General features: G+C 41.2%; 1 protein-coding gene and 1 long non-coding RNA gene across 3 annotated transcripts; one reads left to right on the forward strand and one right to left on the reverse strand.

Annotated features, from left to right (window-relative positions):
• Positions 1–1196: 1196 nt before the first annotated feature.
• LOC129830884 (coiled-coil domain-containing protein 126-like) lies at positions 1197–11825 on the reverse strand. 2 transcript variants are annotated; one of them, XM_055893704.1, is made up of 4 exons: positions 11524–11825; positions 3661–3750; positions 3150–3498; positions 1197–2918 (listed from the first exon to the last, which is right to left on the reverse strand). In XM_055893704.1, exons 3-4 carry the CDS (start codon positions 3373–3375, stop codon positions 2671–2673), a joined length of 474 nt encoding a protein of 157 aa, XP_055749679.1. In that variant the 5' UTR covers positions 3376–3498; positions 3661–3750; positions 11524–11825; the 3' UTR covers positions 1197–2670. The 2 variants fall into 2 exon arrangements, with proteins under 2 accessions (XP_055749679.1, XP_055749678.1); XM_055893703.1 differs by having other exon boundaries at positions 3150–3526.
• A 275-nt stretch (positions 11826–12100) lies between these two features.
• On the forward strand, positions 12101–15209 carry LOC129830885 (uncharacterized). Its single transcript, XR_008755647.1, has 3 exons — positions 12101–13327; positions 13901–14387; positions 14830–15209. It is a non-coding gene; the product is annotated as an uncharacterized LOC129830885 (long non-coding RNA).
• Positions 15210–15888: the final 679 nt, after the last annotated feature.

Genomic DNA, 15888 nt, shown 5'->3' on the forward strand with positions numbered 1-15888 from the left:
AAATTTGTCACATGCGCCAAATACAACAGATGTATTTCCGTGAAATGCTTACTTACAAGCCCTTAACCAACAATGCAGTTCAAGAAATAGAGTTAAGAATATATAAACTAAATAAACAAAAGTAAAAAATACAATAAGTAACACAAAATTACATAACAATAATGAGTCAATGTGCGGGTGTACAGGTTAGTCGAGGTAATTTGTACACGCAGGTTGCAGCAGTATAAAAACAAAGGGGGTTCAATGTAAATAGTCCGGGTGGCCATTTGATTAATTGTTCAGCAGTCTTGTAGCTTGAGGGTAGAAGCTGTAAAGAAACCTTTTAGACCTAGACTTGGTGCTCCGGTACGGCTTGCCGTGCGGTAGCTGAGAGAACAGTCTATGACTTGGGTGACTGGAGCCTTTGACAATTTTTTGGGCCTTCCTCTGAAAATGTGTTTTTGTGCCCTCTTCACGACTGCCTTGGTGTGTTTGGACCATGATAGTTTGTTGGTGATGTGGACACCAAGGAACTTGAAACTCTCGACCCGCTCCACTACAGCCCTGCCTGTTCGGCCCTCCTTTTCCTGTAGTCCACAATAATCTCATTGTTTTGCGTGTTTGATTATATTTGTTTTCTTCTACCATTCCTTGCTTGCAAAGTACTAGGATGTCGTCTCTGGTTTTGAATCTGAATTGAGGGAACTGAATCTGAGAAGTTGAATATGAAACTTTGGTCAACTTGAAATTATAGTTTGTAAACTTGATAGACAATGAATGCAATATTTACCATATTGATACTGAATTTGAATTCAATTGAATGAATGCAATATTAATTCAATTCACTTTCAAATCATGAAATACAAGTTAAATTTATGAATTATTCAATTTGTCCATTACAAATTCAAAAAGATTGCCTTCAAATTCAATATCTAAATGTAAATAAAAAAACATTGATTATAAATCATTTTTGCTGGCACTGAAATCGCTCCAAACAGAAGTCCATGTGTCATTGCGATTCTTGATGGCCAGATAGCTCGCAACAATGACAATTAACTACCATGTGGGGAACGGTGACTAGTTTCAGCTAGTTTTACCTTGTTCTTGATACCATGTCTTGCTTTGAGGTGTTTTCACTGTCACATCTATGCTAATATGGCTCAAATTCGCTAGCTAGCTAACCAACAACTGTAACTATGCATTTGAGAGACAAGTGCTCATTGTTCAACTTTATTTATGCATTTAATAAACATTGTAAACTATTGTGCACATGGCAGTTTTGTTAAAACTACAAAACCATCTATTAAAAATATAATTTGAGATCTCATGTATCCTCCTGGGTTCCAGTCGGTTTCTGCTTTGGCCAACTTGCCATTGTCTTGTCAAACAAGGGTGCTGTGTGAAGTTGCTCCTGAATGCTGATCTTGGGTTTTGCTTAAACCAATCCAATGCTTTTAAATCCATGACAGGGAGTGTTCAAGTGCACGCTTCTGAAACAGTGGAGAGTCTAGTTGCAGCCCATGTTCTTGTATTAAAGGGGTAAGTAAGCGTGTGCCATAGAAAGGCACTCCCATAAGTAAAAAAACACAAAGATTGGGCTAGCCCACTATCTTTTAGGGCTTCCCCAAACAGTCACTGTGTAATGTGATCTCAGACTAAAGGAACTGATATGTGTAAGCAATAGGCAAGCAACTCCCCCAGAGGGCTACATTGAGACAAAAGCATGTTGTACATTGATTGGGATAGGAGTTTTTACTGGTCAGGTCAAAAAAAAACCTGGTCCTAACCATTCAGATCTGCAAAGGGAAATCGACAAAGATTAACAGTCTGGGTAGTGACAAAGAGGGGAGTTGGAGTTGGAATTGGGCAATAGCAATCACTTGGTCATTATCCGCTTATTGAGTTACATTCGACATGTTATACACATACTCTAAAATCAAGCTTTCAAGGAGAGTGCAAATAACATTCTTTGGATCATCACTTTATCCTTTTAAAGTCTACGGTACAACGGCTAAATTATTATTATTTAACTGTTTTATTTGATTTCTCCCACACACACCAGGAACTGCTGCAAACTGCAAAATATTTCCCAAACTACCATGAGAACATTTTTTAGTTCAGCATTCTGATATGGATGGGATTAGAAGCAGTATTGCAAATTCGCAGGCAGTATGTCCGAGTTAAGTCATATCCGGGTGGGAGTGTCATTCACATTCAGCATCATCAAGCTTCCTTGAAGACACTACAGAGTATATACGTTTGTCTATTTCCTCTACTATTGTTGAGGCTATGTTGTTGCCCACAGACATCGTCAAAGACATCCGCAGCTTGTAGACCCATCCATGATGAAACCATTAAAAAAGGGAAGCTAAAATTCAAGCCTAAGAGAGTCCATGACTAAAAGTATTAAAAAAGGTGCTAAAATGTCTTCGCAAAAAAATTGAAATCAGCCATATAGTTATTGGAAATGAACAGGCAGTCAGTCCTCTCTCAGGGTTAGGTTTAAATGATTTGGAATATATATATCTATATCTTTCCTTGCTCCCTTGAGATAATCACTGATCTGTAAATGAATAGACAAGTGAAATGAGAGTTACCACCCTACCAACCTTATTAGATCAGTGACCATCTTAGGAAGAAAGGATGCACTTGTAAAGTACTTGAACAGGGCCTCAATCGCTACCCAACCTACTATACCCCTGGCCGAGGTCTGTTGGGTGTGTGAGGAGGGATGCGAGCGGTTTCCAGGCGGTGGTTGCCTGGCGTGTCCTGCTTGGTGGCTTTGTGTAAGGCAACTGGAGCTGAGGCCAGGGCACCCACTGCAAGATGGGAGGAGTTAGTCACTGAAGTGTTGGCCACCAGCTCAATCTTCCCCTCCAGCTTGACCAGGCGCGTCAGGATGTCGTCCAACAACACCGCTATGGTCCTCTTCAGATCAGCTGTGTGTGTGTGTGTGTGTGTGTGTGTGTGTGTGTGTGTGTGTGTGTGTGTGTGTGTGCGCGTACGTGAGAGAAAGAGAGAATAAAAATATTAAACAATGTTAGGTTCAAGTAGAATGTTGTAAGTAGTTTTGTTTAAGTAGTAGATGAGTGTTTCCTCATTTCCAGCGCCACAACAAAATACTAAATGGTGGCTTCTGGACTTTTCTCTAGCTCTAAAGCAACCCTCACCGTAACCAGCCATGGAGGTGCCCTGCGGTCCTCCCGGTGCGTTCTGGTTCTCCTCGGTGAGCACCTTGACATAGCGCCGGCTCAGCTCCAGGATCTGTTGATGCAGCTCGCCACTGCTCTGGTGGTGTGGCTGCTGCCCGGTGTAGAGCAGAAACATGAACCCCCACACCAGCCCCATGATGATCAGCAGCACGCTCAGCTTCTGGGACATGTTCCTCCCCAGCATGGTACTGGGGCTGGATGTGGGGCTGGGCCAGGGGAGAGGGGTAGGGGTCTGGGGGATAGAGGGTGGGACTGGAAGAACAGGGTTGGGAGAGGGGCTTGGGGCTGGTACTGGGTCTGGAGATGGCTGGTTTTAGGAAAGAAAGGAGAGGGATCTGGAGACAAAGGGTTAAGCGTTTGGGGCTAGTAGTGTGTGGAGCTCAGGCTAGTCAAAATAATGACACAGGGCTAAGGGGTTAGGACTGGGAGATATAGGGCTGGGTTTGGAGGAGTAGAACACTATACAAACCTAGCAGCCAACCATGGGGCCCAAACCTGGCAGTCAACCATGGGGCCCAAACACATACATAGCTGCCTGAGTCATTCAGAGAGGGAGAATCTGAAAGAGAGAGAAAGAAACAGGTGAGTCATCCGTGTCATGTTTCAATCTGTGGAGAATCTATGACACCAAGACACACTCAATCAGAAATCTGGGCCGGGTTCAGAAGGGCACATCAATGTTGTGGAACGTACTTCAGAAAGAAAGCACTGTGTAGAACAAACGTCTTTGACAGGGAGGTAGCCTAGTGGTTAAGAGCGTTGGGCCAGTAACAAAAAGGTAGCTGTTTGAATCCCCGAGCCGAGTGGGTGAAAAATCTGTCCAGAAAGGCACTTAACCCTAATTGCCCCTGTAAGTCTCTCTGGATAAGAGCGTCTACTAAATGACTAAAATGTAAGTAATCATGAGTATGGAAGAAACAACTCTGTTAATGGCATTTTTATCTGTATTGCACCACTCATGAGGCTGTTTAGAAATAAATGAATGTAGTAGAACTTAACTGATGCTCTGTTGTGCTGACTTGGAATTCATGACAGCCGCTCTATACATTATATTTAGCCTACATCCTAAATGTTTCTCCCTATTGCATAAACCCCTGGCCTAGATCTATGGATTCTGAACATACAAGTATTAGACACCATTTTAAAAGATAAACTTCTCATTAATCCAACCACGGTGTCCGATTTCAAAAAGGCTTTTCGGCGAAAGCACAACATATCATTATGTTAGGTCAGCAACTAGTCACAGAAAGCATACAGACATATTCCAACCAAAGAGAGGAGTCACAAAAAGCAGAAATAGAGATAAAATGAATCACTAACCTTTGATATTCTTCATCAGATGACACTCCCGGGACAACATGTTACACAATACATGTATGTTTTGTTTGATCAAGTTCATATTTATATCCAAAAACCTCCGTTTACATTTGGCTTTGCCTCCAAAACATCCCGTGAATTTGCACAGAGCCACATCAATTTCCAGAAATACTCATAAAATTTGATAAAAGATACAAGTGTTATTCACAGTTTTTTGATGCTAGTGGTTCTATTAATTTGGGATCTATCGCATCCCACAACTGTCCCAGACTATGTTTGGAATATTTATTTCTCGCACAGAATAGGCTGACCTTTGTACTATGGGGGATAGTAGATTGACATAGGCTAGTGTTCTTGCTGTTCTTCAATATGCACCTCGGAATTGGATAAGGACCCGCGCGGCTGCGTCCCCAATGTGTACGTCTTCACTTATCGCCTGTGAGAAAGACCCGATCACATGATGGAGAGCGCAGCACTCAGGAAGAAGTGCAAAACGGCCACTGGCCACAAAAGGCATGGATTTGTTATAGTGCATTAAGTGCTTTTTTCAAATCATCGCATCATGTAGCCTTCCAATGTATTAAACATCTAAACATATAGCCCAACATTTGTAGAATAACTAAAGTTACATTAATAACTCTAAATTAAACATATAGGAATAATTATTTCTTTGTTAACCTCTCAAAACAGAATAGCCGCATGTGCGCACTCCATTAAATCGTTTGGAGAAAAGATCCTTTCTATTTTATATTCTTCATACTATAATATAAAATAATGCCACTGAATTCTCAGCAAGTCTTGTCTGCTAAATTAACTAGTGTAGCCCACGGCCATATGGCATAGCCAAACCTGGGCCTAACATAAGGATAACTCAGAGTATGCTATTCTGTTCTTCTGAAATAGACAACTTTTTCTTCATATCATGCTTCTTTAGATCTGACTAAAATAAATGATGTATTTATTGTGAAGGTGTAGGCCATATTACATGGATTTATTAGACTTTTTAAAATGTAGATGTGAGGAAACCAGGAGATGCTAAATGTGTTTGTTAATTAACGGTCAATTACCATGAGACCGACAGTTATTTGCTTGACAATCACCGACTGACAAAAATTTGTGACCGCCACAGCCCTAGTCATGTGTCCTCCGAAACATGACCCGTCAAACCGCGCTTCTTAACACCCGCTCACTTAACCCGGACGTCAGGCGCACCAATGTGTCGGAGGAAACCCAGTTCAACTGACGACAGAGGTCAGCCTGCAGGCGCCTGGTCTGCCACAAGGAGTCGCTAAAGCGTGATGAGCCAAGTAAAGCCACCCTGGCCAAACTCTCCCCAAACCTGGACAACACTGTGCCAAATGTGTGCCGCACTATAGCACTCCCAGTCATGGTATGTAATGACACAGCCTGGGATCGAATCCCAGTCTGTAGTGATGTCGCAACACTGCCATGCAGTGCCTTCGACCGCTGCACCACTCGGGAAGCCCAGTAGGCCTATTTTCTAATACAGACATTGATATATATAGGTTACTTTCATTTTCTAAATCAAGACTGAATAATAAATGCAGGTAAAACTGAAATAAATAATCATATTTCACTTTTCACAGCAGTTCTGTCATTGCTTTAATTATTTCTCTGCTGTCTCATGAGTGTGGGAGTGGCACATCCTATTGAGGGAGTAGATAAGGGACGAGGGACACTGAACAGAGGGGAATAAATTATGAAAAGAACAACAAGAGAAGATCAGGTTCAGTGTACTGTCGCACACACATGCCCTTCCTGTGACCTCTATGGTTCCGGCCACACTGATACGGACAGTAGAGCAGGCAAAACAAACTTGGGGGGAGGGGGTAATGACAAGCTACTGATAAGCCCTTTCAGAGGCCTCACAGAGTGGCCATAGGAACAGGAACGGCCTAACTAGCAGATTGTAACAAGCGAATGTGATGCTCCATTAGCCATTAAAGGATATGCACTGTTTGGCTTAGCACAAAGAATTTTCAACCAAACTTGGCAAAATTATCTTTGTTCTTGATTCGGCCAATCATGTTGTTGTTATCTTCTGTCAATGTCCAGTGATTTGAATTTTAAAAAATGCTCCATTACTAAAATAAATAAACGTTTTGCCTCATGAAGTAATCCAAAAATGTGTCGCCAACATCTTGTCTATTTGGAATCTTCCTCTCATTGATCAAGACAGGTGAGTGTATCATGACATGTGACACTTTGGGGTGATCCACCGGTCTAAATCAAAAACAGAAGGTTTGTAATTGCGGTGGTATAAACGTTTGGATTACTTCATGGAGCAAAACATTTATTTTAATAACAGAGCATTTTCTAAATTCACACGAACCACATGCAACTGGACACGGACATTTTAGAAGATACACGTTTGGCCGAATCGAGAACGAAGATCGTATTGGCAAGTTAAGGATGGACGAAAATTCTCTGTGCTAAGCCAAACAGTACCTATCCAACGGAGCATCTCATCAGCCCGTTACAATCTGCTAGCTAGGAACGGCTTAGCCTCTGATCATGACTCTTAGTTCCATTACACATAAGAGTCACCGGACAACGGTACCTTCCGTAGGGGCGAGTTTTGTTAAGCGCCGCGGCGCTCTGTCTGAACATGAATACGCATCGCTTGCGAAACGGATTTGGAAACATAAGGACCGTACCTTTCATATCTGCAATATATAATTTTCATAAAACAAAAGGTTTAATAGATAAATACCTTTATATGGTTAGGCTTCCCACACTGCCATATTTCCATGTTACTGCGCTTGTTTACGGAAAACAGACGGATGACAGATTGATATACCTGTGCTAATTAGAAATTTGCGCCTCCGAACATCTGTGTGTAAACGGAAGACAGACGCCACAAACATGTTGTCACTGAAAATTACCGTTGGCAGCAACTGTTTTAAAACAGTTTGTATTTTGCATTTGTGACATTATTTTAATGTGATATGAAAGTACAGGGATTCATGTTTCTAGAACCGCACAGCAATTGAGAATCCTCAATTACCTGAATGACAAATACACCGACCCTGAAACAGTAGAGCTGCTCACCATGGCTACCTTTCTAGACCCAAGGTTCAAGACCACCTACATGACCACTGAGAAGCTGGTGAAGGAGAGAGCTGCCTCCGAGACAGAAGACCTCCTGGTAGGGAACACAGCCATGGGAGACTTCTTTCTTGAAGAGGACAAGAGTGAGAAAGAAGCTGCCACTGCTCCACAATCAGTAAATAAGTCCAAGAAGAGCCTTGGGGCTTTTTTTTAAGAAAACCAGTAGTGCATCTGCCTTAAGAACACAGAGACAGGTCATTGAGCAAGAGCTGGACAGCTACACTCTGATGATGGCAGCAGACAGTGAGGCTGATCCATTGGAGTGGTGGCGAGTCCACACATCCAACTTCCCACAAGTGAGTTGTCAGACAGAAATCCCTGCCACAAGTTGGCCCTCAGAGAGCATTTAGCACTGGGGGCAATGTGTTCACATGCCATAGGGCAACTTTGAAGCCAGAAACTGTCAATAGACTGGTGTTCCTGACTTGGCACTGAATTGCAGTGAATTTTTACATGGTGAACTGAGAAACATACAGACTGTCTGGTTAATGTTGAAGAAGTTCGTTTGAAAAGGTTTACAACTTGAATTCATAATGACCAGTGTTATGCTGAAAAAAAGACTGCACTTCTTATATTTGGCCTGAAAAAGTGAAAAAAGTTTTTGTTTTCTTTACATCCTGAGTATTTTAAATATTTTTGTATTTCATTTTACTCCATGTACCTTTGTTTATGTTTCATGTTTGCAGTTTTACCACAGAAGTAAAAAAAGAAAAAAAAAAGAAGTGCAATGACCACTTTCTGTTTCTATCAGGTTAAAAGCAATATTTTGTCATTCATTAAAATTTGAAGGGCTCATAAAATGTTTTTTTTTTTTAATTGTACGGTATAGCGGGATATTATATCATTATCGCCCGGAAATATCGTGATATGAATTTTTGTTAATATTGTCCACAACTAAAACAAACCCATAGGCTATCCTACATTGTTCTTTACAAAAGCACAATATCAACTTCGGACAGCAAGTCTGTTCCACTTATGTTAGTGTTCATACAAAAAGAGGGCATGTGCGGGGGAAGGATGCGATAAGATATGCTGTCCACTTCACCTAACCACATATGCTGCTGCTAGTCACAATTACCTCGTTCGTACTCCTGTATATCGACTCAATGCTTGTACTCCCTATATATAGCCATGTTATTTTTATTCGTTATTTACCGTGTCACTATTTATATTTTTAGTGCATCTTTAACTCACCACAGTAAATGTGTTTTTACTTTCGATATTCGGAGTTCGCTCGTCAATTCGCTCAATTTTACATTAATATTTCAACAGCTCACTGTCTATGAGTTACAGATGAACAAACAAGTGTATTGGGTTCCTCGACCTCTCTCATCAAAGGTACAGCTTTTATTTTATTCAAAATTCCTCACCTGTGATTTAAATGTAAAAAATATTTCCCCTAGTACAGCTGTGGTTATTAATTCATGTACAGATCTAATTTTCAATAGCTGCCAATCCAAATGACATATACATCTAAAATAACTTAGTTGGTCACTGACGTCCCTCCTCCATAGTACACCCATTAGAATTGCCCTTTTTCATTTCACAGATTTTACATTATTTCCTGCAATAGGTCTAATTTGCAATAGTTCACTGTCGATATGAGCAACAAATCTACAGACAAGTGTGGTGGGTTCCTTGACCTCTCTTAAAAAGGTAAAAACATAGTTGGTTTAAGATCTCTAGATAATTTAATTGAGACAAAAATGTAGTTTCTGTAAACAGCAGGTTTGGCTGATTGCACTTTTAAGACGGTCCCTTAGCCACCAGTGTGTAATATTCAACCATTGAAACAAGCATAGTCACTTTGAAAAACGAAGTAAAACAACATTTTGGCTGTACCTTGCTCTCTACCGTCATCCGATTCTAGATTTATCACCCTAATCATCCTTGGACCTTCCGCCAAAGAGGTATTGATGAGCAAACTCTAAATATCAAACCAATATCCAAACTGAAAACAAATTTACTGTGGTCTTTAACCCTGTATTGTTGTAAAAGGAACAGTAAGTAAGCATTTCACTGTTTGTCTACAAAGCATGTGACAAAAACAATTATCAGAGCTGCCAACTCTCACTCATTGTCCGTGAGACACGCATTTGACCCTCTTCTCATGCATTGAAAAGTACTGCTTTTATTTTTCTAATGTGTCCATTTGTATAGTGTGTTAACATTTCAACTGTGCTCCAAATAATTTTTGAAATCGGAGCATCTGCGAATGCAATTTAACACCATGAGTGGAACCTCTATCATTGTCCTGTCTTGCCATAGCACTATGAACCGTGGAACATGAAGCATATGATTGGTCTTGTTATGTAAGGGATCAATGGGATTGGATGTGCGTTTTAAAGAAACACCCCTCAAGATTAGAGTGGAGCTGAATGGAGAGAGAACGTTCTCCGCTGAGTTGATAAAACTGTAAAAAGAACAGCACGGTAGAGCTGTTTTATGTACAATGTTGTCAACTAAATTAGGTCCACAATTGCATTAGTCCCCTCGTTTGGTGATTGCCATTTAGACTGTGACAATGAAAAAGCAGCAGACAGACCTACAGTCTGTTTTAGCAGGGAAGTTTGGTAGGGTGACCTGATTTGGAACTATGAAAATCAAACATATTGTGAACCCAAAAGTGTAAGTTTGATTCTAGAGGGGGGACAATAACTAGAACATTTTTTGATTAGGGCATAAGGGCAGATTTGTCATTTTCAAGAGCTTTTATTAACAATTTACTTTATTTAGTCTGATCAGTGGAACAATTCTCATTCTTAACAGTGGGCTACAATAACATGGACAATTAGTGTTCTTGTCAGCAATAACACTGTTATTACCTACACTTACAGTATTTTATTATCCCACTTCTTCCCAATTTAGCCAGTGTAATCATATCACTGAAATCTGATATGCCAACTTGTCTTTGAAAATGAATTATATGAGGCTATGTAGTTTTGCAGCCATTCACAGGCAGTTTTGAATAAGTCCTACAAATAAGCATTGGATATTAAATGCCACGGGCCTCAAATATAATTTTACATTTTAATAGTGTGCACATGCTAGGTAGAGATGGTAGGTGGACTCAACTCATAAACACATCATACTTGGTCTATGTAGTCAGATGATGGCAGGGATCTTCAACTAGTAGGCATAAACCACCTGAATATTGATATTCATTCGATTTTTCTTTAAGGATAGGTGATTTTGACAAATTAATTGTGATAACAAGAACATTTTCAAACATCCAGCACTAGAAACAAATATCAGTTGGCCAACCCCCCCTGGAGAGCAAGCAGGATTTTCTTCCAGACCTAATTTAAAGAGAGAGTTCACAAAATATGTGTCCTTACCTTGAAGGCAGTTTATGGACAAGGAGACTGCAATCTATTAGTTGGTTTCCCACTGCCATCATCCATTAATATTAGTATTTCCCAGAGGTGTGGACTCGAGTCACAAATTTGATGACTGACTTGATATAAAATAACTTGACTTGGCGCCTCAAGACTCAACTTTGAGCCCAAAGACATAGCTACCTAACTTGCATGTTAACTAATAACTCATACTTCATAACCGTTTGACAAAGGCATACATTTCAGCTTGATATTAGTAGAGATAGCTATATTGTTAGCTTAACCGTTAGACAAGCAGTGTTCTTGATATCTAGCTAAAGATAACTAGCTTCCAGTGCTCAGACTGAGTTAGTTAGCTGCTAGCCTAGCTTTTTGATAGCGTGCATGACGTAAATATGGCTCGCGCTAGCTAGTCTTGACATAGTTAATCGAACAGCATAGCTGCCCCAGTGTCAAATCAGACATCCACAAAGTTGTTTCACACCTCAAACAGAATTTAATTGCCTTTTATCAAACCCTTATAAAACAAATTAATATTATATTACCTGGATTTGTTCGTTTGAGTCACTGTGCTGTTCAAAACGTCAGTCTGCAATCCCATTCCAAAACCGAGAACAGATGAGTGCACAGAGCCGATACCGAAATGCCACTATCAAGATTATGCGTCTGCTAGCACGGGTTCTAACAATTCAATAATCTTCACAAGCAATGTAACTGAAACAAATAGCCAGTTCGGAAGTAAAACTTGCATTGTATAATTGTTTGCATGTCTAGGATTTCTTTTTTATTCGTTCGCGAGTTCAGCCGGTTTCTCCTCGTGTTGTGTTCTGCGTCATCACGATTCACTGTTTGCCGTAGGGATTTGTGGGAAATGTATTGCTCATAAACATGCATGCAAGTGTGTGGTCAATGAGTCCAGTGTGCTCATTCATCCTTATCATCACAGCGCTAAATTGAGAAAAAAAACATGAAACAAGTTCAAATTCAAAACAGTGTAAGCGTTTTGGAAAGGAATGATTAGATGGCTTATTTGACCGACTGGTAGATAAGGTACCTGCGCCTACAATCCTAAATCAATGGCGGGAGAAAGGAAATAGGGGGAAGGTGCAGAGACCGTTGGTAGAGACCGTTCCCATTGCTTAGCAACGTGGACGCCATGTGCTGAACCGTATGTGCGCACAGGACTTCAATCGAGGAGCAGAGGGATCTTACAACAAAATTTAGCTAAAACAGTATCTAAAAACTTGAGTGATGGAGATGATGTCTTGACAAGACTCCATCGAAGGCAGTGGAGGACTATCTGGAGTACAGAATGTTTTGACAAATACAATTTATTCTAGGATTATATTCATCCTGGATTACTGCTGGAATTTCCCTCTGAGTCACCTCGCTGACTTTGTAAACCTATTTGCTTTGTTATGTTTGCCTTCAGTTCAGACAACTTAGACAACTTACATCCCTTGTATGTAAAATTTCACCAAGTCCATTTTGTTTGGAGTCAGTGTATTTTACAGCCTTCCTCCCTCCATTCCTTGTTTCCTTCCCTTTATCAGCAGATCAATCTAATTGGACTACATAGGTGAATAATTATGAAGTTGAGATCATGAGCTTTGGAGAGTGAATCACAGGAGGTTGGTGTCACATTAATTGGGGAGAACGGGCCCATGGTAATGACTGGAGCTGAATCAGTGGAATAGAATACTGATGCCAAAGTACTATCCTATATGGTGGACTATTAGACATTCACACCAGAGGAGGCTGCTGAGGGAAGAACGGCTCATAAATGGCCATTCGCATGAGCCACTCTCCCCTCAGCAGCCTCCTGTGGTGTGAATGTCCAATAGTCTACCATATTTTTACTTTTACCTTTATTTAACTAGGCAAGTCAGTTAAGAACAAATTCTTATTTTCAATGACGGCCTAGGAACAGTGGGTTAATAACTGCCTTGTTCAGGGGCAGAACGACAGATTTTTATCTTGTCAGCTCGGGTATTCAATCTTGCAGCCTTTCGGTTACCAGTCCAACGCTCTAACCACTAGGCTACCTATTGGATATATTGGATACTCCTTTTGTATCAGCATTTTATTTGAGGAGGAAAGGCATACTTTGCAGAATCTGGGTACTCAATGATCAGAACTAGTAATCACACCCCAGTGCTGTGGCAGCTGTTGTTGTGTTTTAGGATTGTGGGTGAAGATGATGGCGGCAGACTATATTCTCCCCCAGAGGAACAGAGGAACAGTGTTTCCCCAGCAACTTCACAGCAGGCTGTATGTGAGCTTCAAAAAGCCAGGGAGAATAGACTGTAAACTCATCGGCCCAGAGACACCTTGCTTCTGCACACACAGGTACACTTTAACAACATCATCCATCTCTAATACAACACTGTGATTAGTTCATTAAGAATTGTGCAGCCTAGGAAATGTAATAGCGCTATGGTCTCTACAAAGAGGTCTGAATCTTTATGGCTGAGGAGGAAGTATGGTTGCTCAGGAATTGCATGGTCAGTGGTTCAAGCATCACTCCAGCTATCCCTCTTAATCGCTGCACTTGGGTTGAACCCCTCCAGGTACAAACCGCATCAGACAGACTTTGAGGAGGTTCCTTTTGGAAAGACCGATAGCGCTACCATGCTGGGTTTGAGGGTGACAGTGCTCCGCCTACCAGTACCCTCACCTGAACAGGTCACAGCATGTACGCTGCAGCTGCAAGTTGCACAGTGAGACCACAGAACAAATGTGTGGGAAATGCGAGTCTGTTGTCTCACGCTGAGGCACTGAGGCATTGTTATAATACTCCTTCTATTCACCCAGCCTTCCAATTTGCTGTGTTAAAAGTAGTTGCTGGGTGTTGTATAGGATCACGGTGAGGCTACATAGACCTACCTCTCATCTCTTTGTCCTCTCCTCTCCTGTCCTCAGGCACTTCCTGCTCTGGGTTCCGGAGCCCCTACACCTGTGGGTGTGGCCATCTTAGCTCCGCCCACCAGACACTGGTGAAGACTAGGGTGGAACGGGAGGCCCGGGTCGGCAATGAGTTTGTATACGCAGCCATGGGGGTATAATGGGGTTCAGCTCCCTGGCTGACAGTTACACTGGATGACAGCGGGGCAGGTGAGACCTCCAGGCAGCATCACAGACTCACTGACAAGAGACAGGCGCACAATGAATTACAGCATAGACATCTCAGTCTATCTAGGAGTCTAATCTCAGCCTTAGATACAGTATATGAGATGTCTAATTGTTACTTTTGACTAACTATGTGTGTGTGTGCGTCTGTGTGAGTGTGTGTCTGTGTGCGTGTGTGTCTGTATGCGTGTGTGCCCCACTTCTTTCTGTCCTGTTGTCTCAACATCCCGGAGCCTTCCAGGAGCATGTGTATGAGAAAGCCTGTGGACCTACAGTACAGGTCAGAACCCAACCTAGCTATAGGAGACTTTGGGGGACATCATTACGACTGTTTCCTTTGAAATGTCGAGCCTCAGAAGCACAGACTTCTTATGTACGAGATCTGGAAGGATGGCCAAGCCAGACTCTGAAATCTATAGATCAGTGTTTCCCAACCCTCTCCTCGGGCATCCCCCAGACATTTCAAATTTTTGTTTTACGCCTAAACTGGCACACCTCATTCAATTAGTCAAAGGCTTGATGATTAGTTGACTAATTGAATCAGGTATGCCAGTTTAGGGGTAAAACTTTTTTTTTTATGTCCGAGGGGGCCCGAGGAGAGGGTTGGGAAATCCTGTTATAGATCATATATACCCAAAAGAGATCTTAAACAGAGATTAAATTAGTCTCATTATAGATGTATTCCGTTCATTTAATGGTGCATGTTTCCCTCTGATGTGTAGACAGAGCTCTCTCTGCCGTGAGGACCAGAGAGGAGGAACACATGGCCTACTTCGAGAGACGCTACCAGGAGAGGGAGAGGAGTGCATTCTCTAATGAAACACTGGAGTGCAGCAGAGAACTGTAGAACGCAGCTGTAAAGATGGAAAAGAAGTGTAGACCAGAGTAGAGATAAAAGGAAGCAGAGAGAATGAGAGAATGCCAAGAGTGTGCAAAGCTGTCATCAAAGCAAAAGAGTGGCTATTTTGAAGAATCTCAAATATGAAATATATTTTGATTTGTTTAACACTTTTTTGGTTACTACATGATTTCATATGTGTTATCTCATAGTTTTGATGTCTTCACTATTATTCTACAATGTAAAAAAATAGTAAAAATAAAGAAAAACCCTTGAATGAGTAGGTGTGTCCACATTTTTGACTGGTACTGTATGTAGTTGAATTTAGAGTGAGCAGTGCAAAACAGCAAATAACGGAACAATTCATTGACAATCTATTAACTACAGATGCCACTTTTTGTTGTACAACAGATATCTTGTGATGCTGAATTACTCAGGTCTTGTTACCCAGACAAATAGTATATACTACTTATTTTTAAACGTGGCACTCAAATAAACACATGACATGTAAATGAATGACTGAAAAATGTAATGTGATACTCATCCAGTTTCTGTATCCAGTGGCGATTTTATCAAGCAAATCTTGGTGGGGCAAACTAAAACATTTTTTTAGATGCATGCCAGCAAAGCCACTACACAACACTAAACAGTACATTAATTTCACTATAACGGTGAAAAACGGTGCCCACAAACTGTTAAGGCCTACATAAAGCTGTCCCAACAGCAGAATCCCAACAGCAGTCCCAACACCTTACCACTGCTACATCTGGCTATCAGTGGAGCCTTCTCTGGCAGCAAAACAGTTCATTCAGCCTAATTTTCTGCCTTTAAAAAAAACACAGATGATATGTCTAAATTCTTTAAACAAATGTGGTTTCTACTGACAATTGAAATGTACAAACTATGGCATAAGGGAACAAGCGGACAAGAGGCAATCCGTAAT

This window comes from Salvelinus fontinalis, chromosome 32, assembly GCF_029448725.1.
Source record: "Salvelinus fontinalis isolate EN_2023a chromosome 32, ASM2944872v1, whole genome shotgun sequence".
NCBI classification, from domain to species: Eukaryota; Metazoa; Chordata; class Actinopteri; order Salmoniformes; family Salmonidae; genus Salvelinus; species Salvelinus fontinalis.

What these genes read in the sequence shown, in the direction of transcription:
- LOC129830884 (XM_055893704.1), bottom strand. Translation starts at nt 3,375, where the DNA reads ATGCTGGGGAGGAACATGTCCCAGAAGCTGAGCGTGCTGCTGATCATC. An exon ending in CACCTCCATGGCTGGTTACG is followed by an intron (nt 2,919 to 3,149) that starts GTGAGGGTTGCT and finishes ACACACACACAG; the next exon opens with CTGATCTGAAGAGGACCATA.